We start from the raw sequence: 26,256 nt of genomic DNA on the forward strand, positions 1-26,256 counted from the left end.
TATATAATTAACCGTACTACAATTATAGGTATTAAAAATTTTAGCGTTATTTAGACTGTGTTCCGATATTTACTGTCAATACTGAAAATCTATAGTTCGTGTCACGTACACTACAGATTTTCAGTACTGGCAGTGAATAACTGGTGGAACACAGCCTTGAAAAAAGTAAAGTTAATGTTAAAATCTAACAAATATTAGACATTTCATACTTGAGTTTTTTAAAATAATGGTATTACTTAAAGTAGGAACGAATTAAAAGCACGCAAACTTTAATAATGTAACTGTCTTCATTTCCACGAAATGGAAAACTATCCTGTAAATTTGTCACCCGCATTTGATAAATTATGACTAAGACGTAACTAGGTTACGCTGGAATGTTGAACGAGCCCCTTGTTTCTCCATGGGTATCGAGAGCTCCAAAGAAATGAAGTAAAATAAGAGAGTGCACGTGCCGGTGTGCATATTATGTTTTGTATTCATCAACGGAAGGAAAACATATCTTTGCAGCAGAATGAAATTTCTAGTGTGAAATCCTGTTCCCGAGGAATGCGTCTTCCGCGTACACTCGTTTTTCGGCAACAAACGCGCGTATAAGCCGGCCACGTGCCACAACCTACCTACCTACCTAGCGCCTTACATTAGTGGGTCAATGGAATTCATCCGGTCAAACTGCGTCCTTCCACTCGTTTGGCCCACCTGATCATCTTGACCAATGGTTTCCGAGAGCCATTGAACTTCCAGTTTCTTCACAGACTGGTATCGATATATCTTTGACCTCCATATTTTTGAATTTAGATCATTCTGAGAGATAAATGCGCTACTTCCAAAACTTGTTTTTTACACAAGACACAATATATTCAGAAAACGTTTATACATGGGATAAGCCAGATATTTAACATTAACGTTATTACGTGTATAAAAATATATTAAAATTTCAAAATATGTCTAATTTGAGAGAAAGAAAGAAAGGAAGAAAAGAGTAAGAAAGTACAGTGATTTAACATATTTTAATATATAATTCTATTATATAAAAGAATTGGTCTTATAAAAAAAAAAAAAAAAAAAAAAAAAAAAATTTTAAAAACATTGCAAAATTTTTTTTATTCAAGTGTTAAATTTATAGTGGATGCAATGTATGGTGCATCAGGCATCTTCTTATTTCAATAATCATCGTATTGCATAATCAAAGTCATTTATAAGTATTATTAGCGTATTGAAAAAGATATGTCTAGCTGTCACCTAGGTATAATAGGTATATTAGATATAAGTTGGTGATGAATTCCATGTATCTTGGAGTTACTTCTCTCCTCTCTAGCTGGAATAAGGAGAACACCTTCACCAGAAATCTATTAATGAAAAGCGGCTCGTGAGTAAGAGAGAAATGTAGCAAGGTGATGTTTACTTGATAATGTTTTGCAGATATTAATACGTATTAGTGATGATTTTATGAAGCAGGTTTTTAACTGAAACTATTAAGCGACTTTTTTCTAGACGCGTCTAGTTAGTAGTTACGCGATAAATAATATTATTTCTTAGAGTAAAAGTATATTGCGATATTAAATGTAATTTTTCAGAATAGTTTTTCAGAGTAGTATTACTTGCGTTAACATAATTTTTTACATACTGTATCATAACGATGTTTGTGTGGTCAGACACTTATTATTATTATGCTTCAACACACTTACGATTTTAAATTGCTATTATTTCAATGTAGCGGTAAAAAAATATATGCGTATGACGCAGTATTAGCATAAAGAATAAATCAATCAATTAACTTGTGATTCATTTATAAATATTTACATTACATTAACGGATCTGAAAGTACCTTTAGATTCCTATATATGATACATGTATAAAATTTGGAATTTAATTTATGATAGAATTGGCTACAAATATCAATGATCTGATGATTTATAATTGTATCTTATTCGAGGAATATTTTGGGGGAGAGGGGATAAAGAGTAAAATATATTCTTAATCATTTATCTTTTAATGCTAGCTGTTTGAACTCTACAACAAACTATTGCGTCTAAAATATGATTTAAAAATCTTTGAAAAAGCTCTTTTTATTTCTTTGCCGTAAAACTGAAATAGTTTAATGAAAGAAATATATTTCTCGGATTTTAAAATTGACGTACATATTAACCTTTTTGTAAACAGTAAGTCTAAAAAGAGAGAAAAATGTTGTTTACACCCATAAAATAACTTTATAATATATATCTGCAAATATTCTAAATATTTTATACTTATATATTAGATATATATATTTTTTAATTCATGTTGCAACTGATTTTCTCCATTTAAATAATTTTAATATCATACTTTTTACATTCAAAATAACATATTAATTATTACATATGTATATACTTAAAAAATTTAATATAAAATCCAGTTATATATTAGTATTACGCGTTGCTGTAGCGAGATAAGGAAGTTAAACTGGATTTGCACCGGGACGCATATCAGAGAGACTCACGCATAAATATTATATAAATCTATGCAATAGTTTAACTATATACTGTTTATGGGAAAAAAAATTTTTATCGTTATTTTCCGAAAAAATAAATTACAAAAAGCAATTGCAATTAATTTTTTATATGCAAATGCCATTGCATATTACATACGTATAATACACATCATATATTCTAATTGTATCTCATAATCTTACACTATTCATTATTATACATACAAAAATTTATATTTATCATTATATGTATTCATTATTATACAAAAATTTATATGTCCGATAATAAGTAATGATCTCGTATAAGTAGCGTACAATAGAAACGTAAAATCTTCTGCAATTTCATAAAATTTATTAATTTATTGATTCTTATTTCGTGCAAGCATATTGTATCTCAATACATGTAGCGTGAACAAAAAATTCAAACTCAAGCTATATCGAATGAGCCTATTCATAAGTTGATCGACTCAGCCGTCATTGAGATCCGAAAATCTCGGGTACTCGCAACTGGCCGGCTCGCGTAGTCGTCCGTGTTTCTTGATTATACAAATAAAATTCAAGCTGATCGGATCATAATCATAATATACGTACACATAAATATTTTACATTTTAAATGTTACCGGATATTCTAGATGCTCTGAATCTTGGAAACACGAGCACACGTGGTATTCATACTCAATTAGCGAAACAGCGTTTCCCGTCAGCTCGTCCGGCTCGTCCTAAACGTACCCCACTGCCCACTACATATTTATGTATCAGACCTGTGGTCAGGAGTCGGACGGTCTTAAACGCGCGCGTGTAAGAAGCACAGGCCTGGTCGGTTGCAGTCCGAGAGGAGACGATAATGACCTTCCATGGAGGAGCTGGCCGACGCGACGGAGTAGGAGGGCCTTTGACACACTTGACGCTCAGGTGAATTGTAACCGAGAACGGAGAAGTTCGTGGTTAGTGCGAACCGAGAGATTGAACGTAGCGCGTCTCGACGAACGAGATAAAAAGAGAGAAAGAAGGTGAAGCCTTCGAGACCGAAACGGGTCAAAGGTGCACAGAGAAGAAGTCATATATTATGGTGATGTTGATGATGCGATTGACGGTAGTCAGCATGACGATCGACGTCTGCGATGCAACGTGATCGCGGCGACAGAGCTTACGTGACTTACGTCCGCGTCGCACCGAATCGCCGATCGCGAAGAAGAGGATCATCGATGTCGCTAAGAGGTGGGAGAAGGTCACGGTAGAGTTTTCGGCCAGGAGAGAAAGAAGAGGGGGAAGATCAACGTTGAACGTTGAACAGCGACTCCAATAAGTAGGAAGGGCGTGTGACGACCACGGGTAGATACCAAAGAATCCGACGTGCACGTGGACCAGTGATGATGACCCTTTCGCGAAATCAAAAGTGTACCGGTTCTAGTTACTAAACAAGTAGTTGGTGCCGGTCATATATATTCAGAGCGTGCAGTGCTTCCGGCACGCTACCTCACACCTCTGGTCATAGTGGTCATACGTAAACAAAAGTCAAATAAAATATATATGCATGTACATTAAACGTACTTAAACCTTCGTAAGTGATCCTGAAGATGTATCGGGGAACGACATTAATCCTGTTGTGTCTCTCGATGACGCTATCGTACTCGGAGTTATTCAGTGCTGAGAAACTTAGGCTGTACGCGAAGCTTCTGAAATTTAACACATTAAATATCAACGAAACCGGAAACGAGCTCTGGCACGGGCTTTTCAGGGACTGCAACAAGAGAGTGACGTTTTCTTGCATACAAAAAAATGCGTACACATATCTCGATAATGCATTTATCGAAAGGGACAATATCACCGTCTTCGATGGTCTTGTACTTACGAAAAACAATATCACTTATGACACGTGTTCCAAGACAGAAAATCGTAACGATGTTGGCGAGAATCTCGTGGATGTCGATACGAATGACTGTGATGAAAATAAAGCGGCCGAAGAAATAAAAACACAAGATCGAATGTTTAATGACGAATCGCCACTCGAAGAGATCACGAACGCTCTGCGACGAAAAACAGTGAAATTTTTGTCAACTCGTAATTATGAAATTCAACTTCCGCAGTTTTACTTTGAGGGTACTACGGTGAAGATAAGTCCGCGCGAAATAGACGAGAATGGCGCTCTTATCAGGATAGACTTTGGAACTGATGGTGTACAAGAGCAGGGACGAATTTTTAAGAAAATCAGTAAGGAAAATCAAATTCTCCAATATTTATTGTATTATTAGGGATATTAAGGACGGAGAATATAATGCCCCCCTCTTATTTTATTTTAGAGAAGTTCATAACGGCCAAATTGTTAACCAGCTTACTGGCGCTTCTTTTAATTATCAAGCTAATTAAAGTCAAGTTTCTATTCATAATTCCGTTCCTCTTCGGTGTGGGCGCTGCCAAGAAACTTTTCCTAAAACTGCTGCTGTTCTTTATTCCCGCATTCGCTCACATATTCAAGCTTTGCTCCAGCTACTATTCGAACCATGGCCCCAAGTTCCATCACCATCATCATCAGGTACGTTTCTGTGATCTTCGCATCTCAGTTCTTTCGTATAAAATATTTTTATACGATATTAAATAATGTTAAAATAATCTAAATCTTTGTTTCAGGTAGCTCATCACCATCATCACGTGCCAGTTCCTGTACCTGTTCCAACGTTTTACGAGCATCCTCATCATGATGATACCACTTTAGACGGTTTCGCCGATTACAGCCATCCTCATCATATTCAGTACCGAAAGGATTTGGAAGAACTGAAGGAATGGGGTATCGAGCCTCTAAACGAACCCTACGAAGAATCCAGTCAACCTATAAATCGCGTAGTCCCGGCTCCGACCTCAGCTTCGGGACCGGTGTATTCGGGCTCATACGGAGTGCCTCAATATGCGCCGAACGTGAAGCCGATCGCGTCGTCTTATCTGGACAATTCGGTGGCGGCTAATGCTCACAACTTGGCCTATTCCGCATACCGACGACCCGTAGCACAGCCAACTTCCGCTGTATTCTCGATAAGTCCGGGCCTCGTGCCCGGTGCAAAGGCACCGATGAAGAACCCTTACGCGGTATTTGCGCCGAACATACGCCCGATTCACCATCAGCCTCAAAGGTTCTTGACACCTGTCGCAAGTGCCAAGAGTTCCTCTATTTCGCGACAGGACACGGAAGACGAATATTACGGGCCGATAATTGCTCGGCTGGAGGATATCTTCGGGCAGCTGAGATTCCATGGGGAGACGTGCAGAGAGATGCTCGTTTGCAGCATGTACAAAAATCCGGCGGGCTATTCGCCGCACAGTAACCTCGTGTCGAACGAACTCTCCAGGTATGAAGCGCGGTAACAACTACGTGGCTTATCGATTAAATCGCGTATCACAAAGAGAAAGGTGGAGATCGCCCGCGCGCTCCGAATCACGTTAATCGGGTCATGTTGGTTTCTCTCTCTTTTTCTCTCTCTGTTTCTTTCTCTTCTCTTCATATTGTTCGTATTTGCCGTTTCTTAATGTCGGGAATGCGATTTCGCGCATCACGCTAGTCTTACCTAGGTATATAGCTTTGAGCGTTGCGTCTTGCTTAGTATTTTATTAACATATGGCATAATTTATGAAGATATTTTCAGTCAAGCCGGCTACGCGACGAACCGGAAATATAGTACAGTTCCGTTGCATTTATGACGTTCGTTGAGTAACTCGCTTACGCATAATTGCAGCCTTTTGAAAAGTAAACTTTTTATCTAGAGGCAACAAAATTACGTTTCTAAGCAATGCGCATATATTATCGAATTATTCCGGTAATGAGCAAGGAAAACAACATGAATCAGGTCAACGCGGCTCGAAACAAGCACGTTAATTGAGACGTATAATCTTTCGCTATGCTTTTTAACACAGAGTGCCTTTTGCGGATTGAATTAATTAAAAAAAATTATATGTATTTTCAGAGATCCGCAAGAACTCAGGCGTGATATAACAGAAAGTACGTCCAGTCAAAAGTTCTACAGATATGTGAACGCGGCCAGACACGGTCAAGACGGTGGAGATTGCCTTAAAACGTATCCCTGTCATAGTAATGTTGAATAAATGTCCCGTAACGTAAAATTTATATCGACTCGCATAATCTGCAATTAAAATATAACAGATATTACAATCCTGTATAATACTGCTGGACATATATATACATATATTTGCTCAATGAGGCCGAAGAAATTACATTAGAACCTCAGCGTCGTAACGTTGCGTAATATCTTTATAAGAAAGACCGACGATATACTGCCATGCATTAATTTATGAATACATGTATGAGACGTGTGTGAAGTTGTATGAACTCTAATTTTCCTATTAGAAAAGAAACTGGGGTGCTCTGCGAATAGCACCCGTCGTACTAATGCTAGCAATTAATTTAGTTTATAAAATACTGATCAATACGTTGAACGTAATATATCTTATTGTAATTTATGCCAATTTTTTAAATTTTATGACCGAATTTAGTAAGGAGTAAAATCGGTGAATTTTGTGATGGCGTGTCAAAGTTTTAATTTATTGACGCGTTGTCAGCAAGATCACTGTCTCCAAGAATAATATCATTATTAGATATGATTAGATAATAAGATTCATACAATGTTGGATTATGTGGCATTTTATGAGTTAAACGAGCTTTATAATTTTTAGATAATTTTTCAAGTAATACAGAAATTCATGATATTCTATGAAATTATCGGGAAAAATTATACTAATTTAATTAATTCATATCCGGAAAACACAGATATCTTATAATTAAAGAAAGAAACAATTTCTTTATTCGTGGAACGTAATATGACATAATAATTTCTTAATATTTATGTACAAAACAAACTAATTAGAACATTTAACGATAAATTTATCTTCTTTATGATTACTTACATACAATAGCATAAAAGATATATAGAGATGCCGTTTTAATAAATTAAAAATATATTAAAAACATATTGCGCTTTTGTGCATTATATGTGTGATGTTATGTAAAAATTAATTAAAAGGTAGCGTTTAGCATATAAAAGCTATTTACTTTGTTAGTTAATTAATCAGTTGCTGTTATATATTCGGGTGCCATACCCAATAAATGTTAGTTAAACTTTATCTTATATCTTCTAACTATACAAATATCGAAAAACAATGTAAAAAATGAACTTTTAATTAATTATGTGGCCTAATCGTGTATATTAATTTATCCGCAATAAAATATTAAATCAATCTTTATACATATGTATCTTTATACATTATCCTTATATGTATATCTACACGTTTGTATTTAATATTTTTAGTAGCAAATGTAGGGAATGGCCACAGAAAGAATAATGTCCGTAATACTTTATTGAAGCGACCGTTTATTACACCGCAGGAATAATGCTCTGCCTCGCGGGTGGACTCTTCCGCTCGATCTCCGGGCTCGGTGCCTCTCCTCGCATGCCGTCTTGTCTGTTCCCGGGCTGAGAGGACTCTGGTTCTCTCGGCCTCGGCGATCAGCGTCCTTACATCTATTTCACGAACTCGGTTCGTGCGACTTGACTTTGTCAACAATGACTCGCTTGTCGAGATAAACACGACCGCGTCAACGGTCCGCGCGTCGGCCGTTACCAACGTCTATGGAAAATCGCCTACACAAATTATTCTTAAGTCACATGCCGACTTTTTAAATTAAAATAATCTCAAAAATATTCTAAATATTCTATTTATTTGTTTCTTTCAAAAATTGTATGTGCAATTGTATGAGCGAGATAATTTCTCTCTCTCCCTCTTTCTCTCTGATAATAATAATGAAGAATATTTAAATTTATTTAATAAATTAGTTTAAATATATATTATTTTATTATTATTCTATTTTCTGGTTGACAGAGTCATTAAAGAAACCGTTGATTTTTTTTAGTAAATATAAAAATAATATAAAAAATATATAATATTTTTCTCAATGTCATCATATTGTAAACTTACGTTCTCCCTACATCTTTTTCTACTTCTCTCTAGTAATTGTAAATATAACTATTTGTTTAATTTTATAAAGTATAAATATAGTTATGTAAAAATATATGCTATAAATCAAAGTATCTATCATAAGTAAATAGAAATTACTTATTTGGTTTCATCTGTATTCACATTAAAAATGTTGAAGCGTTACGATTAAAAGAGGTGGACATGCAAAGTCTCGAAAAAAATGTGCCGAAATTTGAAAACTCAAACTCAAAATTTTGCAAGCAAAACAAGTAAAACTACATAATTATAATTACCAACTTTTAACTTTATTAGAAGATTCGTTTAAAAAAATTTTTTTTAATTTAATAATGTAGTGTAATAAATTGTTTTTAATAATGTAATCTTACTCGTTCTGTTTTTAAAATCTTATTTTTTTAATTATTTGAGATATAATAATTTTTCTCCCATTTTCCATAATACGACGTGTAATTTTATTATTTAATTTTCTCAATAATAAGCTTCCCAGGTAGCAAAATGACGTCAAATGACGTCTTATTGACGTCATAGACATCATTAAGACGTCATTTGACGTCACTTTGCTACCTGGGTTCCTGAACAGTCTCAAACTTTGACAGAATTTTTTTTATAATGAAATCTACAGGATCTATTTGGATTCAAAGAGTTTTCATTATTTTAGTCGTAACGTTTCAACATTCTTAAAATTAAAGTACTTAAAAATCTAAAAAAAAAGAAAAAATAAAATAAGAAGTTACTATATATATTTACAAATTTCGTACAATTATAATTTTGCAGTAAAAGTCACGCTATGAAAACGTCTTAAAAAGTCACGAACTTATTGAAAAGTGTTCTGAATAATAATCTAAAAACGGAAATGATATTTGGCGTAGAACTGGTAGACATTGAAATCGAAATCGTTTCAGAGGGACGAAAGCGCTCAGAGTCGTGAAAATACCGACACCCTAAATAATGAGGCTTTCTTCTTTTCTTTCAACCAGCCAGTAACACGTCCCTAATCAAAATTCATCGGTCGTACACGACTGCCATCAGCTATAAAACCCCGTTGACTTCGACCGTACTGGCATTCGGTCTTTAGTCTGGCGAATCGGTGATACCGCCATGAGGATTTTAACCACTTTTGTGTCAGTAGCCCTTCTGGCGATTCTCACTAGTGCGCAACAAATAGAAACTACCGTTGATGTACTGCAAGAAATTTATCACAGGTAAATTATAATTTTTATATAATTCTAATTATTAATAATTATTTGTGTTAAATTAAACTAAAATGTCAAGATTAAAATAGTAATATCTTAGAAATATTTAATGCTCTTTTTAATAAGCCTATACGAATTTGAAATGTTTCAGATGCGCAGATAGCGAATCCATGTTATCTTGCGTTAAACCGAAAGTGTTGGCTTACATCACCGATGCCGTGAAACAAGACAGATTAGCAATTACGGAGGATTTAGCAGTAGTTAAATCCCGCGATGCCCCAGAGCATAAGGTGGAAGATTATTTACCTTCACAATTTGACGCCGCAGATCCATCCAAGAGAAAACTCCTGCGAACATTGATGCTCGAGAAATTGGACGCGTATTTGGCAAGCCATCAGCTTGAGGCTAAACTACCAGCAGTGATTGTAAGATCCAATATTGTCCCCAGATCCTTAGTCGACAACATGCCAAAGAGTCTTACAATCTCTCTTAGTGACTCTTCTAATGAACAAGGTAACTTAATAACAAATAGTACGAATACTGGTGTTTACATTATTTCATTTACAATCTGCATTTATACACTGAGACAAAAAATTTGTCAATCCCAAGAAATATTTAGTTTGATACGTTCAACTAAACATTTTAGTTAGTTAACTAAACATTAGTTGAATTAATTAATTCTTGACTAAAGAAACGAAATAAATTGTTGAAACGACTAATATTTAGTTAACTAACTAAAATGTTTAGTTGAACGTATCGGACTAGTATTTCTTGGGATTAACAATTTTTTTTCTCAGTGTATAAATTGATAGATAACTATGTGAAAGAAAAATAACTCTGAATAAGTAATATCTGTTAAAACTGCAAGATTTCTTGACGAACGTTGTAAGTAGAGTTTCTTTGTATTTGCAGGTCGCGGTTTCGTCAAGAAGGTGATGATACCGTTCCTTCTTGGTCTCAAGTTCAAAGCCACCGCTTTGGTACCTCTTGCTCTCGCTCTCATCGCGTTGAAAACGTGGAAGGCACTGACTTTGGGTCTTCTATCATTGGTTCTCAGCGGAGCGATGATGATCTTCAAGTTGACTAAACCGAAAGTCGCTTACGAGGTTGTTCACTATGGTCACCCACCTATAGAACACCCCCCTCATTGGGACACCGCACCCCACGGACCTTACAAGGCCTATAGGAAATAGAACGATGTATAACAAGATTGATCGTTTTATCGCGATTGTATAGATTTACCTATTTATTCATTGTTAGTTCCACCTACATTATTTATGTAAACTTTTACATTATTTCATCAAATAAACTATGCCGCTACTTTCATCTCAACATTCTGCTTTAATATTTTATAAACTATTATTTTCTTCAAATGTAAGAACGCTATCGTTCTAACAGTGAATACGTCTTACAAAAGAATAATAAACAAATATAAAAGCATTAATAAGTTTCAAAATTGAAAAAGTAATTCTTCCTTTGGCGCCTTCTCACTCTTAACATATCGATGTGTAATTTGAATAAATGAACTATTATTAGAACCAATACAATAATTTCATATAGAGATTATATATGTATAGTAAATTAGCATAATATATAGAGAAATGCGTAAATACATTTAAAAATATTAAGATAGAATTTTTTAAACAATTTCACACGCACAGATTTGTTAGTTTATGTAATCTGTACTATCGAATTGTTTTCAATTCTCATAAATATTGAAAAATGCCGTATCTCTAAAAAAAGATAGATATCCGTGGTAATACAGGAATTGCAGTTCATGGAATGTTTGTTGGTGCACGCAAATATTTGTTACTTTTCTATAATAAACGGACTAAAACGAATAGATTAATTGTACAAAATGCGAAATATATTGATCGACATTTTATCGGGTAAACGGCCTAAATGTTTATGCAAACTTGACCCAAAATTCTAGTTGTCGTTTCATTGTTATGATAAAGAAGAAGTCGGGCAGGAAGACAGAAATGTCTTCGATAGTACCCTATGCGCATTTTCTCGCGAGAAACTCGCACGCAACGCGCATTACTGATGTACCCTGAACTGTTTTCCTTTAGGTTCGATCAGGAGCTACAATTTAATTAGGTCTGACAGGGTGAAATTAGTAGTGTCTAGAGATCGGGTTAACGACATAAGGAAACGTGAAGAGAACATGAAGAGACAGGAGGGAGTTTTAACGGGGCAGTCGTGTGGAAAGTTATGATCGTGCTATGAATGAACGATTGACTCAATGCCAATGTTATGACGACTTTGGTGTCAAGGATAAAGGACTCTTACTACGTATACATAATTTCCGATTGTATGCTATAAAGAAGAACGACTAAAAAGATTAAATAATCAAAAATAATTTAGGATAAGAAATTTTCACTTATTTCTCTTTCTTTAACTTTTCCTTTTGCCTGATACAGAATCAAGATTAATTATCGTTACATGTGCCTGAATCATAAATACTAATTACAATAATAAATTATCAATTTCTCGTATGCCATTCTGCATTCAAATCATTAGACAAATTGCTACGCACATCGAAAAATCAATCATTAAAGAATGACTTAATAAATTATTTAACTAGGTAATATTGCTTTTAAAATAACAAAGATATTTAAATAATCTGATTATGCATTATTACATCAATTTTTTGTGTATATGTGGTCTATTTCTAAAAAATAATTATGTACTTTGATTTGTTCTTGTCTTCTTGTAAAATTTTAATTTTATCCAATAATAAAGCTCTATATATATATAACGTCCTAGAAAACCTTTGTAAGATTAGACTTCTTTCCTCCAAACGTTTCTAATAACTTTTTTCAAAATTCCGCTCTCACCTGAATGAATCAAGTCTAATTACAAAATCCGACTGCGTTCGTAATAAAAAATTTAATTTCAAGCCGTGCTTCAAAAATATTCCACGAGCGACTACCGTCGCAAGTGGGTCTTCTGATATCGTTCGTGGAAAGCAAACTACTGTTCATTAATATCATAGATTCCATCGCGTTTCATGAGCGAAATGTATGACCTATCGGGGCCGCCGCGCCACCCCGATTCGACGTCGCGTGCCGTATGTCGCGCGATCTCACGCTCGCCCGGTTTATCCTCCCTCATTAGGTAGTCGCGGCATGATCTGTAGCGAGGCCTCAATAATCGAAGACCATACTGAACGAAAAGAAAATCCACGCCCGAATGGAAGTGGGGGAGTATTCGGGATCGCCGCTATACGCGACTCTTCAACGTGCGTTGTGCGATTCGACGATAGGCCTTCGTATAAATACCGTACTGCCCAACCCATTGGCATCAGTCGTCGTGCCGCGATCGTCCTCATTCATTATCCACGAACAAGTGCATAGCGCGAATTTTCCCCAAGAGTCTTCACGAACGGATATACCCCCTGCTAACGCCATGAAGTTTTTCATCCTATGCGGCCTACTAGCGTTGGCTGCTGCGCAACCAGCCAAGAATGAAAACTGGAAAAATGCCATGGACGAGATGGTAGATCAGTCCAGGTCTGAATGTTCGCAGAAGAACGATGAGATCGCTTGCATGAAGTTCAAGGTGTTTAACCTGCTCGACCAAATCTTCAGTAAGGATAACTTCAAGGTAAGTATCGGTAATATTTTTTAAATATCACTCAATGATACGGTAGAGTTTCCTTAGTTTCAATTTACTATTTTTAATTTCTTTTCGTTTTGTTTAGCAAAATTGCATAAATTTCTTATATATAGAATATAAATATTTTGCTTTAATAAATCTGCCGATCTTTTATCTATCTTTATTTTTGCAGATATCCGAAACGGTGGAAGTTACACGTAACTCATACCCCATCGAAGCGACGTCTGCTCGTAGCGAGAGCTCTTTTCTCGATACCGTACAATCTTACTTGGCCTCTCACGACGTGACCTTTAAACTGCCGCTAGACTCCACCGTGAAGGTGAGCTCGCGCGATATCGAAGATGATCAGCTCACCTTCAACATCAAGTTCGGCCAGGGCCGTGCCGTCGATGAGGCTCGTAGATCCAAACTGAAGAAAGTCATCATCCCTATCCTCGTGTTCGTCTTGCTGAAGGCGATGACTCTGATTCCTCTGGCCATCGGTGTGCTCGGTTTGAAGGCCTGGAACGCCCTGCAGCTCTCATTCTTCAGCTTCATCGTGGCCGTCGGCATGGCCATCTTTCAACTCTGCAAAAAAATTGCCGCCGATACCCACGCTGCGCCCATTGCTCACGGATGGGAATATCAAACTCAGTACAGATCTTTCCAGGATCAGGATCAACTCTCGACATCGCAACTTGCGCACAATCTCGCATACACCGCTCATGCACAACTCTAATGTCACTCTCGGTCTCTGTAGATGCTTTTGTAAAATACCTAGCTTCCTATTTTTACTATCTATTTAATAAATTATTATTGCAAGTTTCAACCTATGCTTATTTGCAAACCTGCTTTCCCGATGCCGCTTGTCGTTCGATGCTAAAATTTATTCAAGGAAAAAGGAGATTAGTTAAATTAATGTTAATATATTGAAGTTTTCAATCAATATATACTTTTTTACAAAATTATATATATAAATAATATATAATATATCTATATATAAAATAAAAGTAGAGATAGTACAGTTTGTGCCATATATGAAGAAAAAGATAAATTTAAACTTGGTTTGAGACTTATTTGTTATTAAAACATTTAATGTGTTTAAAATTAAAAAAATTTAAAATATTGTTTTAAGCTTGTCTATTTTTTCTTTTTTACGTATATACAAAGTAGTAATTTTTTAAATTAATTTAATAATAAATATTTTCAGGCATTTGTAAAAATAGAAAGTCAGATGAACATTTTATCTAGACTATACTCTGTTTTTATGGTTAATTTAGCAATATGCCTTAGAAAAAAGTTTTTCATTTTACATCTTTAAGATTTGTATGATATACTTTATCACCTTCATTTCTGTAACACATTAATTATCTTTCTTTTCTATATTTCTTTTCTATATTTAAAGGAATGCTTACATTTTTAATCAATCGAAACTTTATAGGATATTTAAAGAAGTTCTACACGTACACGCACTTATATGCGAATGTGATCACTTTCGTTTCTTACGAAAGTTGATTGGAGAAATCACCACTTTAAAAGAGTCATTTCACTATTTTAACATATTACGTGACTTGCAATTTCCATGAAAACGAGAAAATCTATATGCACATCATACGTGCAACTAAGTATCACTTTATATGTTATGTTTAGCTATTCGCATTAACGTTCACATCATGCCACATCCATGTATTCTGATATAAATTAGTATATTTTGGAAAATAAAAGATTTATAATAAATTAAAATAAATAAAAATAACTAAATTTTAAGATTTCAGTTTGTACTTATATCTAGTTATGTTGTTACTATATATTATAATGTAACAATAATTATTTTTTACAGCTGTCCTTATTTACCACTTTAATTAAAGAAATCTGTTCAAACATACGTAACAAGTAGCGCAGCAAGAAATAGCTCTTTTTATATCTTTTTATTGCCATTTTATTTTAATTTAAAAACAGAAATAAATATCACAACAAAATATCGAAGTGCGTTTTTTATCTTTATGAGAACATAAATATATCTCATAAATGGCACAAAATCAGTTTTGAAAATAAAATAACGTAATTTTATAAATTAATATTTAGAAAAAAAAATTGCCATCAATATTAAAAAAAAGAAGTTAAAATAACGTAGTAGCATTTTGAGTGCATAATGTATAGTTTCTAATTTTTCTATGATAAAAATCTTATCTTTTTTTAACTATAACAAAATTTACACTTATCCTGCTTTCTCCACAAATGCTCATTGCCGTTCACAATGTCATATGCACGAAGTAAGTGTTACAGCATTATAACAGGTATAAATCATCGTAATTCAGTTACAATCAATCAGAGGAGATGCCATTTTTGGTCGGACTAAATATTGATAGCCTAATAACAATATTTCTGTGTGAATTTAGTATACTTTTCCCAACTCAATAAACTACCGATTATTTGTCTTAAAACACAGTTTCTTGTTGGAACAGTATAAATCCATCCACTTAAATCGATAATCTATTTAACTTGTAATGTTAATAAACATCCTTTTAAAATCACTGTAAAGAATTTATTGTGAAAAATATCACCCCAGCTAGAGTTCGAACTCGAACCTAGACCTCTCTACAATCCATGACGGATGTAGAAGATGGCATCTTGTCTAATTGATTGCGATTGTAAGATTTATGTCGGTCCAGTTTCAGTTATTAACGTAAAACGTAAAACAATGTGATGCATCGTAACTCTAGAATAGCAGTAGGTATCGTATCCTTTTAAATCACCGTACGCGCGCATATACGCATGACTTGCGATTTTCTGGAGTGTTACAGCGACAACAGTTACTCATTCTGTTAAATCATAGAAGGCATACAGGCCGCGAAACGGCGCCTGACAGTTTACGACGAGTCAAATGAGACTTGCAAAGGCGAAGAGACGCGAGACGAAAGTTCCGTTTCCCGTATGAGTTGCATGCCATCGTGTACGCGACGTACAACAATCGATACATGTACACGCGTGAGTGAATGAGCATGAGGGAGGTTCGAGGGGGATTGGAGGTACGACACTCTATGCCAGTGAAATTTGAATAATTTCCCTTTAATCGTAGATTCCCGGCATGCGCGACCGAATAACATAGATTCATAGGGGGACAAATTAAATAAAAGGGACGAGCCACTCCTCCGTCAGTCGCAGTTCGATTGCCGATGATCGCTCGCTCGCACGGGTGGACGATCGATCGCTTTTATTGACACGCGGTATTGCGAGAACGGCGAGTGGAATCTATACGAGACGAAGAAGAAGAAGAAGAAAAACGCGGGCGACTCGACTAATCTTCTACAAAACGTCGAAGAAAGGAAAAGGATACCGACATGCGACTGATAGTATCAGTAGGCGTGATCGTTCTATTGGTTGGATCTTGCACAGCCAATCAGGACTTTCTGACAAATTCTTTCAACGAATGCATAAAGACAGAATCCTGGACATCTTGTTTGAAGCATCAAGTTTTGGCTTATCTGGACAACAAACTGGGAACCACCACGGAAGCGAGATCGCTCGAAACCGTCGACGAAGCAATCGTTGCCAGGACCTTCAAGTATTTAAAGAGTTTCGATTATGGAGTTGATTTACCTTTCGTCGATGCTAGTTTGAAGTACAGACCTAACAGGAGCCTGACAGACCTTGACCTTGAATTCAAGGACAATGACGTAGCTACCAGTCAAGCTCGAGGACTCTTGAAGAAGAAACTCCTACTACCGTTTTTGCTGCTGTTGAAATTGAAGTTGAAGGCTCTAATGCCCATCTTTGTCGCCATTATTGGACTAAAAGCGCTAAAGGCTCTGGTCTTGTCGAAGCTTGCTCTTCTAATCGTGATTGGATTTGTTGCTATGCAGCTCTTCAAGAAAGGTGGCATGATGATGCCGATGGGTACGTTTATATATCCTTAATAAATCCTTCCAGTACCTCTCTAATATTCAACGTAAAAGTAATTTTTTACATTTATAGTAAAAATTACAGGTAGTACGTTATATATTGTTACTTCTAAAATAATTTCATTTTTCTTAACTCATTTATACAAAATAATTTCACTTTTTTTCTATAAAAAAATATGTACTATTTTATGTTTATTAATTTTATTTATTTAAAAATATTAATTTAATTTTTATTATAACATTTCAATAAATTAATTATTAAATAAAAAAAGACATTACATAAAGATTTCTATTAAATTTTGGAGAATAATTGCAGCACGAAGAAAAATTTCACATTTGCACTGCGTAACTTTGATGGAATGCATAAAAAGTGAAATTTTTACGATTGTAGGAATGTCCATGGAACCGGCATCAACATATGGTGCTCCACCTATGCTCTCGACGACGTCGAGCTATGACCCCGTCAATACGTGGGACGGCAGTGGTCCTTATTCCCGCGTTTGGACGCCGACCAATGGTGTGGAAGCCCAAAATCTTGCTTATAGCTATTACTCGCCCGGCAGCAGCTCCAGCTCAGTAGGATCCTCTTCGTCGTCCTCATCTTCAAGCAGCTCAACGAACTACAACTGAACTCGTTCTAATGTCCCACTAACGACGCATCGATCAATTGTTCGATGTTGCCCTCGTAAACGCATTCCCCATCGTACGTCGGCAAATAAGATATACGACCAAAGAAACGCACGCCAAATAATCAAGTAGCTCACTGACGATCGATGCTGACGCGACGTCAGTTTTGTTCAAATTCAAAGACTGTCGGCTTCGTGCTGACTATAATCGTAGAATCGTTTTATCGGTTCGACAAAACTCGCATCGAGCTCGACAGATTTGTTAGCTTATCGAAAAATTAGTTGCGCTAATTAAATTTTTGATTAAGTTTAAGAATACACAATATTCCCTTTAATCGTGACATTGCTATGCCTGACATTCGGAAAATATGTTGGCAAATAGAATTAAATTAAATTTTCTTTTTGGAGAATTATAGAGAATATCGATACGACCGTTCGTCTTTTTTTTTAAGTGTGACATGTAAGCACCGAAGTAATGATCATCTTTGCATGCCTTAAAGTGTAAGTAAAAGATATTGACAATTACATCGTCAATATATGTTGTCGAATATATTTGCAAGGCAATACAAAATTATTTCTTCGGTGGATATTGATTATTTATTTTTCGTGTGACTATTTATTATTACCTTCGCGTTTGTTAATAAAAGCATTTTTTGTAAAGTAAATTGATATTTCACATATATTTATTCTCTTCCTAGTTTTATTTCTATGCAATTTCTCTAATGTTCTCAAATTAAATATGACAAATAAATAAATTAAATATAATTTTCAATGTTCATATCGGAAAGACGTTATATATATTGCCAGTCAGGTCGATTTAAATTACTTTAATTGTTATTCTATATACTGGCGAAAGAAATTTATTATTCTGTTTAAATATAATTCTTAAAAATTTAATTATTTTAGATAAGTCATATCTATATTGCGTAATTAAATAGAATATATCGTATAATTAAATCTCTCATAAGATTCATCAAGCCCCTGTAAGATGTTTGCTATGCTACAGTGTATGTAAAATCTGTTGCCATTCCTTTAAACAATATGATTACAATAATATAAAGAATAAAATTCACAATGCATTTAAATAATAAAAAAATAATAACAATTACATTGTTACTTTAAATTATTAATTTACTAAATTATATTTATGCAATATCTCAATATATTCTAAAAATGGTTAGCAAGAAACCTTTTACAGTGATTTTTGACATTTAATATTGAATGCCAAAATGCATATTTAATTTTTAATTTTTAATAAAATAAAAGTATCATATATTTTATTTAAAAGAACATCTAAGCTTTGAAAACTGTACATTCTCCAGCTGGTAATATCGTTACAATATCATGGTCAAAAGCAATGTGAGATGGCGCTTATAATGTAAGAAACCATTGGAACGATCCCGGATGATCCATGGATCACACAATCTATCGTTTTTATCGACCGTCACAATTTTTTATATTGTTATAAATCGTTAATAATCTTTGTAAAAAATGACTTAAGTTTTATCTCAAACGTTATTATCAGTGTTTCATTATAAATATTAAATTACAAATACGTAACCACAATTATTACTTACATGCATTTTTAAATATTATGAAAATGATTTCGAATAATTAATTTTCATTCAAAGTAATTCTCATCTGATGTTAACAAGCGGAAAATCATTTTATTATACCAACAGATATAATAAGGTTGTAAGTTATGTTTTTTCAGAATATTATTTGATAACTAGAATACTGAAAATAGCACATATTGCATATTTTAATACATTTAGTGTTTGTCACAGTTATTATTATAATTGATGGGCTATTTGTCGTTAACAGATTATGGCACGTTTTCATGTTCAAATTCCAAGTAAACTATAAACCTGATTTCCTATTTGTTCCGGACCGACCAATACAATTCTTTTGTTCTCATCAAACAATTGTCCTTTGAACTATCCGTTTTCAATGATATGCAGTTTAAACACCCTTTCGTTAAAGTAATATTTTCACTTTCACTTTTCTTCGGTGCTAAAAAAAAATCACATTGACCAAAAGGCTAAAAGACATAGTAAAAGTTGATGCATTCCAAGATTCCAAGGTAAGCTATCAGGTAAAATTGCCCTAATACTAAAAGGGTTTACAAATCCGATAGTCAGAAAAAGCTTAAAATATCTTAGTAGCACAACAAATAATCTTTTTTTGGGTTTTAGGTTTTTCACATTATGCACTATAAAACAGATCCTTTCTTTTTGTTACCGAAGAAAGAGAGAGAGAGAGAGAGAGAGAGAGAGAGAGAGAGAGAGAGAGAGAGAGAGAGAGAAAACCGCCCAGTACATTTCGCCGTGTCATCGTTGAATTACATTTGTAATAAGTAAAAGCAATCAGTGAAAGCGAAGAGCAGTCGGATCAGTCTAATTCATCGAAAGCGCGATTTCTCTTCATCCGAGAACGCTTGAGGTAAAGATATCTGCGGTCTGCGGGGTCAACAGCAGGATGCATCTACTTTGCATACGATCCCATAATCGATTTTGCGTAAGCAGTTTGCTTCCACATACGCCAATATCCTGCGCCCGCGCCGAGTAGGACACATATTCTTTAGAAAGCGTGTTTATCTCATCCTCAAGATCGTGCGCGATTGTGAAATCTTCCATTACGCTAACAATGTTGCTGAAAGTACGTATATTATTTTAATAATCATAGTATGGATCTACAGTGTTGAACGCCGCGGAGAGTTTCCGGGTATTCGCGCGTATGACGTTATATGGCGACTACGTAGAAAGAATCGCTCATGTTGTGATCAAGTTTTACTCGTATATGATTGGTACCATTAGATTGCAAATTTCTTTCAGATATACCTTCGATTTCCACTGCATTTCCGCGTTGTAAAGCATTATAAGCTTGTTCTCACCGCGTCGAGATATTTCAACGCTGACGGAAAATGTCACATTCCTGCACCAAAGACTCAAGTATTCGCAAAAATCTAAGAAGTTGCATACGTATGTATATTATTCTGTTACATATATAGTGTAACATAGTATTTTATAATATGTTTGCATAAAATTAAATATTGCAAGCAAATTCTCTTTCTATAATCACATAATGCGAAAACAGCTTGTTTCTTATTGCCTTTATACTTTCACGCAAATGTGAATAATTTTAATAAGAAAGAAAGAAATTTTAAGTGTATATGATATAATTATAGCTGTTTTATATTTTGGAATAAATTCCGAATAAATAAATTGTTAATAAATTAAATAAACTACTGTTTTTTATTTTTTCCTGTTTTCACTGCAATAAGGAATTTCTTCTATATCTTGGCATAAAATATATAAATCAGACTCGTCGATCTTATCTCTTGCCGAAGCTTGCGTGTATAATAAACGCATTTCCTGACAGAATACAGAAATGCTTTCCCCACAACCCTTTCCGGAAAATATCCTTCCGTTTCCGCCCTTAATACATTCCGAAACACCTCAAGAGAATGGTTTCAAGATATTTTTGGGCGACCACATTCTCACGGTCGACCAAAACCGCGCTTCTTCTTCCTTCGTTTTATATCTGTTTTATTTACGATCTGAATTATGCAGCGGTCTGTGGATAACAACGTGGAATTAAATAATTTCACAAGGAACTAATTATCCATCGATAAGGACCAATTTCTCTTACCGCTAATTTTTTCCTACATCGCTGAGAGAAACTAGAGTATGCGCTCCAGTTTCGCGGGTGATTTACAATTTACATGCGATCGTTCTTCTCACGAACGCGAAGAAGACCTCCGGCGAGAATGGCAGAGATACTTAACGGTGGCATTCACTTCGATGCGTCGTTACTCGCGCAGCGGGAAGATAGTATAATTAAAGTCTCCCAATCTTCTTGACACATAAAGATATCGGGAAGAGACATATACGTCACGCAGGTGGGCAAATTGATCTAGACGAGGAGATGAGCGCACGAGGGCCCTCGAGCTATCGGTCGCACAGGATACGTTACTTCCTGCATTCGTATTCCCTGTTTCTGATGGTATATGGACAGTCGGCCGGCAACTGAAAAAGTAGCAGCGTTTGTCGAGCTATCGACAAGCTGCACGGGTCCTCTCTCTTCTTCGTGTACCCTCTGCCTTCCTTTTTATATACGAGTTCTATTAAAAAAGCTCGTATAAAACTAGCGATCTTTTGTGAAGGTATACATAACGCGCAACGAGGGTGCTCGAGTGCGCGCGGAAAGGACCGCGAGAAAGAGAGAAAGAGAGAAGGAGTGAGGAGGAAGAGGAGGAGAAGGAGGAGAAGAGAATGATGCATACACGCGGTGGATGCAACGTGTGGCGTAGGCGCCTGTTACACAACCGGAAGCGAGAGGCTACGGGGCGGAATATAAGAAAGTTTGTGTGGACTAGCGCGGATACGAGACACACTTCAATTCTGCCGTGTTCGTCTCTTTCTCGCTTCCCGCTTCTCTTCTCTTCCATTATGTAACATGAAATTGATACTCGACGTCCCAACACTCGGCAATCTCATTATGCAGTGGTTATGCATGTCGGATTTGCTGGTAAATTGTGCAATTTCGTATATATCGTTCAGCTCGTTTAAATAACGTTTTCGTATAAAGTATTTTCACATAGCGCGCGTGACCAATTGAATTTTAATAAAGCATGTAAATCTCTACGTTTACTTGCTGCGTACTGCAAATCTTGTCGCACAATTACCATAATTATATGGCTAGTTTGAATAATACCATTACTCTGTACAGCTCTGTACAGCGCGGCGACATTTAATCGCGCGTGATGTGACATTTGATGCGTATGCCAGCGCGAATTTTTCTTAACAGGCTCCTTTTAACGCGACTCTTTCGCGGAGATGTCCTAAGCCAAGCATACCGGAACAATTACATCTAATGTGACCTTCGAAAACTAACATGTGAATCGTAATCGATCACTACAGGTATTCTCTATACTTCCCTTGGTAGCAACCTTTTCCAGGTATAATTTCTATTTTTACTTTAAAATGCGCGTATACATGTGTTACATCTCCTTTCAAAGAATCGTATAGAACCTCGATCATATTGAACCTTGAATTTTGTTTTATTAATAAAGATCTTCAAGAATGGACATATTTTAAAACTTTTTACATAATAGTAAATTGCTTACAATATTCTTTTACTTAATATCTTATATTGTTATATATTAAATAATTCGAATTTCTTAAATTATTATAATAACATACTATTATATGCATCTTGATGTAAAATGTACCAAATTTTTTATCCAAAAATTAATTTAACTCTTTTAAAGATAAACTCTTTTCACGCAACATATACCATATCAGCTTTTGAAGTTTTGCAATATTTTATTTCAAAGCACTTTTTGTATGTATAAAGAGAAATGTTGGAGGTACACGCGCGCGTATAGAAACTTCCATTATAACCGTTTCTCGGGATAATACCATTGCGTCCTACAATAACGTAGTGCAAAGCGACATTTAATCCCGGTACGACGTGACATTTCATGCGTCCGCATTGTAAATTTTTCTTAAGGGAAACACTTTCGAGAACGCTTTTCTTTTACCGACATGTAATAGGTGTAGCAAATTTGGTCGCCTTCATGGTCAATATTTTGCCGGCTATAGATCCAATACCATCGATAACGAATTCTCGAGAGAAAGCGTAAGGACGAGTGTCGGGTAATGGGACCCGTGAAAGAAAGGTGCGCATCTTTCAAGAGACAGGTAAAAGCCGGGGAGAGCGATTTAAGTTATTTATTTTGGCACTCGCTAACGACTCTATTCTCTCCCGATTCTCTCGCCGTTCATCGATGGGTTTTTGGGACGAAGGGTTGGTCGTAAAGGGCTTGCAATCTCCGGCTTTCCTGTGTTTTTACAAATAGTACGGCTGGATGAAAACGCGTGTCGATTTTCCCGAAGATTCCCGAGCGGATTCCTTTCATGATCGGTCGATCGCTATCTGAATGGAGATGGACGATGGACGCGCGAGAATCCAAAATGAGCGGTACATTGTTGTTCGGCCGATCTCCATCGTCAGGTCCGCGCGCGATTGGTATCGAAAGCGGTTGACGTTGCGGAAACACACAAAATTTACTCGACTCTTGATATAAGTAACGATCCTGGCGGGCGAGCAAGCGGCCAGCTAGGTACACTTCAATATCTCACAGAGAAAAGGAACCTGCGCTGTCGGCGTCGTCCTTGCCGCGAAAGGACGACGGCGTACTGCTCGTTTCTTTTTCTATGTCCGATTCTCCCGTGCCTTTTGTCGGATCCTTTTTTTTTTAGTTCGCGCCGTGTGGCGAACCATTGAGTCATCGGCATTTTTCACGAAGGCAACCGTGACCTTCGATTTACGTAATCAACCAGGCGCACCCGAATGCTATGAATGATACGTGATCATTCATTATAATGATAATAATGTTGTTCGATATATATATGTGTGTGTGTGTGTGAATTTCATATTATATTTAATAAAAAAAGAATTAAAATTCGTTAATGATTCAATCAATACTTAATTATTCTATTTCTTTCTGTATTAAGCATAAGAGCTCCGTAAATAATTATCATACTTTTAATAATTAAATAAATAAAAATTACCAGTTGACACATGTTCAGTTTCGCGTAAATATTATAATTTCTATAATTTGATTGTTTTGATTGTAAATACTTGAGTAGTCATCAGAATCAACAAGACAGCAGAGAAAACGGATGCATTTGGCGCCACTAATGAATGAACATCGATGCCTTCCCTCGCTAATCGGGAACGTCTAGACGTGGCGACACGCACGATTAGGAATGACCGTGTATTTTCGTTACCAGCCGATCAATGGACTTCGTGTTTGCTAAATGTAACCGGCGCTTTCTGAACCGCGTGCTTTCGTGCCCTCTTTCTATGGACCACCAATAATATACGAGAGCCACCGGCTCGGTTCATCGAGTTCAACTCGTCTTCGACGAACGCGTCTTCGATCCTCACGCGGCGCACAGGGATCGTCCGTTCGCGGGTGATAAATTGCGAATCGTGAGTGAATCTTCATCGTAAATGCATCGCGCCTGTCTTCCGTCGACCGGGCAAATTAATCGGGCGAATGGATCGCGACTGTTAAAAAAAAGATTTAAAAAAGTCCTTCTCGCGCGGACGTCTTCATTTTAATCCAATAGGATTCAAGGTCGGTGTGCGGGATAGATCTAGTCGCGGAATAAGGATCGGGATTCGGGAATGCGTGTGGCATCGGCTGATGATAGCCGATTATTTCGTCGTACGTTGCCACGGTTCTGTAACCGCGCGACGGACAGATTAATAAGGAATATTAAACGCGATTACCATACGATATCGCTTATATTTGCGATACGCTCGTATATTGGCAATTAACGCATCGCGCTCGAGCATCGGTGCGTCATGAAACGTTGAGGTGCTTAGGATACCAGAGGATTCCTCTGCGCTTATCCGCATATTTTCAGGGGTCAGTGAGCCTGTTCGCGGCGCGCCGCGGTCCATCGCATACTACCTGCGGTTTAGACAGTGGAAAAACAGACAAAGAGGGATAAAAATAACAAATGCCGTAGATGATGTGGAGAGGGGATAAGGGCGGATCTCAGAAAGGGGCGAGAGAATATTATTTGCACAACTTACGATTCGTCTTTTCACTCTTTTCAGCCGCCCGCGGTTCGGTGGTACAACGAAAGCAACCTTATCATCGAGGCGGCAGATGCGCGTACATACAAGCGAGCAGCAACCTTTGAGCCTTCTTCGTCGTCCTCGCTCCTCGAGGATTCGAAAGGAGATTCCTACGTGGTGCCGTCATGGATTTTATACATTCTTGCATGGACGCCGTAGGAGGTTTCCTTAAAACCGAAAGTGATACACAGAAGACACTCATCGGCTGTCAGGGGAGAGAGGGAATTAAATGAGTTGCGTATATGTTATGTTTCATACTAAGGTAAAAAAGAAAATGAAGAATTAGAAATATGGACGATAAACGATACCAATTACAATTTGGATATGAGAATACAAATTATATGAGATGACATGTAACGTGAAGTATTTTAAATAAGGATATAGATATCAAAACTGGCTTATTAATATTAATAAATCTGTGTATAACAAATGTCAATATATCTTCATTCAAACAGTCTCAATGCTCATTTTCACAGCTAAGTACCGTGCGAGAGGGAAGGAACAGGAGAATGAGTTTTTTCAATGAGACATATGACATGTATTTTTACTCATTTCCGTGAAATTGCATACTCAGGAATGAGGATGTTCGTTATGACATTTTCGTAAAAAAATGTCGTTTATGTGAATTAATCGGGAATGCTGATGTGTCAAATTAACGAACAAGCGTACAAAGCAGCCGTAAAATCCGGTTTTAGAAAGACGCACACGTAATTATTTCAAATTAACATAAGTCGCGTGCCATATTTGGACGAGGCGCATAGGATGATGTTTTAATATTGATCAACATCCTCCACGTAGTCCACGTCGGCGTTGGT

The 26,256-nt window shown here is 36.1% G+C and overlaps 4 protein-coding genes and 1 long non-coding RNA gene across 5 annotated transcripts in view; 4 read left to right on the plus strand and 1 right to left on the minus strand.

The window, feature by feature from the left end:
* Positions 1-2,300: 2,300 nt before the first annotated feature.
* Positions 2,301-7,778, plus strand: Osi17 (DUF1676 domain-containing protein Osi17). The gene is made up of 4 exons (XM_077415137.1): positions 2,301-4,675; positions 4,765-4,997; positions 5,093-5,805; positions 6,418-7,778. The coding sequence occupies exons 1-4, from the start codon at positions 4,042-4,044 to the stop codon at positions 6,554-6,556; spliced, it is 1,719 nt and encodes a 572-aa protein (XP_077271263.1). The 5' UTR covers positions 2,301-4,041; the 3' UTR covers positions 6,557-7,778.
* A 1,779-nt stretch (positions 7,779-9,557) lies between these two features.
* Positions 9,558-10,847, plus strand: Osi18 (DUF1676 domain-containing protein Osi18). The gene is made up of 3 exons (XM_077415149.1): positions 9,558-9,663; positions 9,806-10,167; positions 10,567-10,847. Exons 1-3 carry the CDS (start codon positions 9,560-9,562, stop codon positions 10,845-10,847), a joined length of 747 nt encoding a protein of 248 aa, XP_077271275.1. The 5' UTR covers positions 9,558-9,559.
* A 759-nt stretch (positions 10,848-11,606) lies between these two features.
* Osi19 (DUF1676 domain-containing protein Osi19) lies at positions 11,607-14,078 on the plus strand. The gene is made up of 2 exons (XM_077415145.1): positions 11,607-13,263; positions 13,448-14,078. The coding sequence occupies exons 1-2, from the start codon at positions 12,850-12,852 to the stop codon at positions 13,991-13,993; spliced, it is 960 nt and encodes a 319-aa protein (XP_077271271.1). The 5' UTR covers positions 11,607-12,849; the 3' UTR covers positions 13,994-14,078.
* A 2,310-nt stretch (positions 14,079-16,388) lies between these two features.
* Osi20 (DUF1676 domain-containing protein Osi20) lies at positions 16,389-18,447 on the plus strand. Its single transcript, XM_077415363.1, has 2 exons — positions 16,389-17,151; positions 17,548-18,447. Exons 1-2 carry the CDS (start codon positions 16,596-16,598, stop codon positions 17,784-17,786), a joined length of 795 nt encoding a protein of 264 aa, XP_077271489.1. The 5' UTR covers positions 16,389-16,595; the 3' UTR covers positions 17,787-18,447.
* A 997-nt stretch (positions 18,448-19,444) lies between these two features.
* The window catches only part of LOC143902349 (uncharacterized), a 44,365-nt gene continuing 37,553 nt past the window's right edge, over positions 19,445-26,256 (minus strand). Inside the window, exons 3-4 of the long non-coding RNA XR_013258339.1 lie at positions 25,397-25,608; positions 19,445-21,905 (exon numbers count right to left, since the gene is read on the minus strand). This is a non-coding gene — a long non-coding RNA (uncharacterized LOC143902349). The remainder of the gene's footprint in view (positions 21,906-25,396; positions 25,609-26,256) is intronic.

The sequence above is a fragment of the Temnothorax americanus genome, unplaced genomic scaffold, assembly GCF_048541705.1.
Source record: "Temnothorax americanus isolate GAGA-0224 unplaced genomic scaffold, ASM4854170v1 Scaffold4, whole genome shotgun sequence".
Taxonomy (NCBI): domain Eukaryota; kingdom Metazoa; phylum Arthropoda; class Insecta; order Hymenoptera; family Formicidae; genus Temnothorax; species Temnothorax americanus.

What these genes read in the sequence shown, in the direction of transcription:
- Osi17 (XM_077415137.1), top strand. Translation starts at nt 4,042, where the DNA reads ATGTATCGGGGAACGACATTAATCCTGTTGTGTCTCTCGATGACGCTA. An exon ending in ACGAATTTTTAAGAAAATCA is followed by an intron (nt 4,676 to 4,764) that starts GTAAGGAAAATC and finishes ATTTTATTTTAG; the next exon opens with AGAAGTTCATAACGGCCAAA. An exon ending in GTGTCGAACGAACTCTCCAG is followed by an intron (nt 5,806 to 6,417) that starts GTATGAAGCGCG and finishes ATGTATTTTCAG; the next exon opens with AGATCCGCAAGAACTCAGGC.
- Osi18 (XM_077415149.1), top strand. Translation starts at nt 9,560, where the DNA reads ATGAGGATTTTAACCACTTTTGTGTCAGTAGCCCTTCTGGCGATTCTC. An exon ending in CTGCAAGAAATTTATCACAG is followed by an intron (nt 9,664 to 9,805) that starts GTAAATTATAAT and finishes GAAATGTTTCAG; the next exon opens with ATGCGCAGATAGCGAATCCA. An exon ending in TGACTCTTCTAATGAACAAG is followed by an intron (nt 10,168 to 10,566) that starts GTAACTTAATAA and finishes TTGTATTTGCAG; the next exon opens with GTCGCGGTTTCGTCAAGAAG.
- Osi19 (XM_077415145.1), top strand. Translation starts at nt 12,850, where the DNA reads ATGGAAGTGGGGGAGTATTCGGGATCGCCGCTATACGCGACTCTTCAA. An exon ending in TCAGTAAGGATAACTTCAAG is followed by an intron (nt 13,264 to 13,447) that starts GTAAGTATCGGT and finishes TTATTTTTGCAG; the next exon opens with ATATCCGAAACGGTGGAAGT.
- Osi20 (XM_077415363.1), top strand. Translation starts at nt 16,596, where the DNA reads ATGCGACTGATAGTATCAGTAGGCGTGATCGTTCTATTGGTTGGATCT. An exon ending in TGGCATGATGATGCCGATGG is followed by an intron (nt 17,152 to 17,547) that starts GTACGTTTATAT and finishes TTACGATTGTAG; the next exon opens with GAATGTCCATGGAACCGGCA.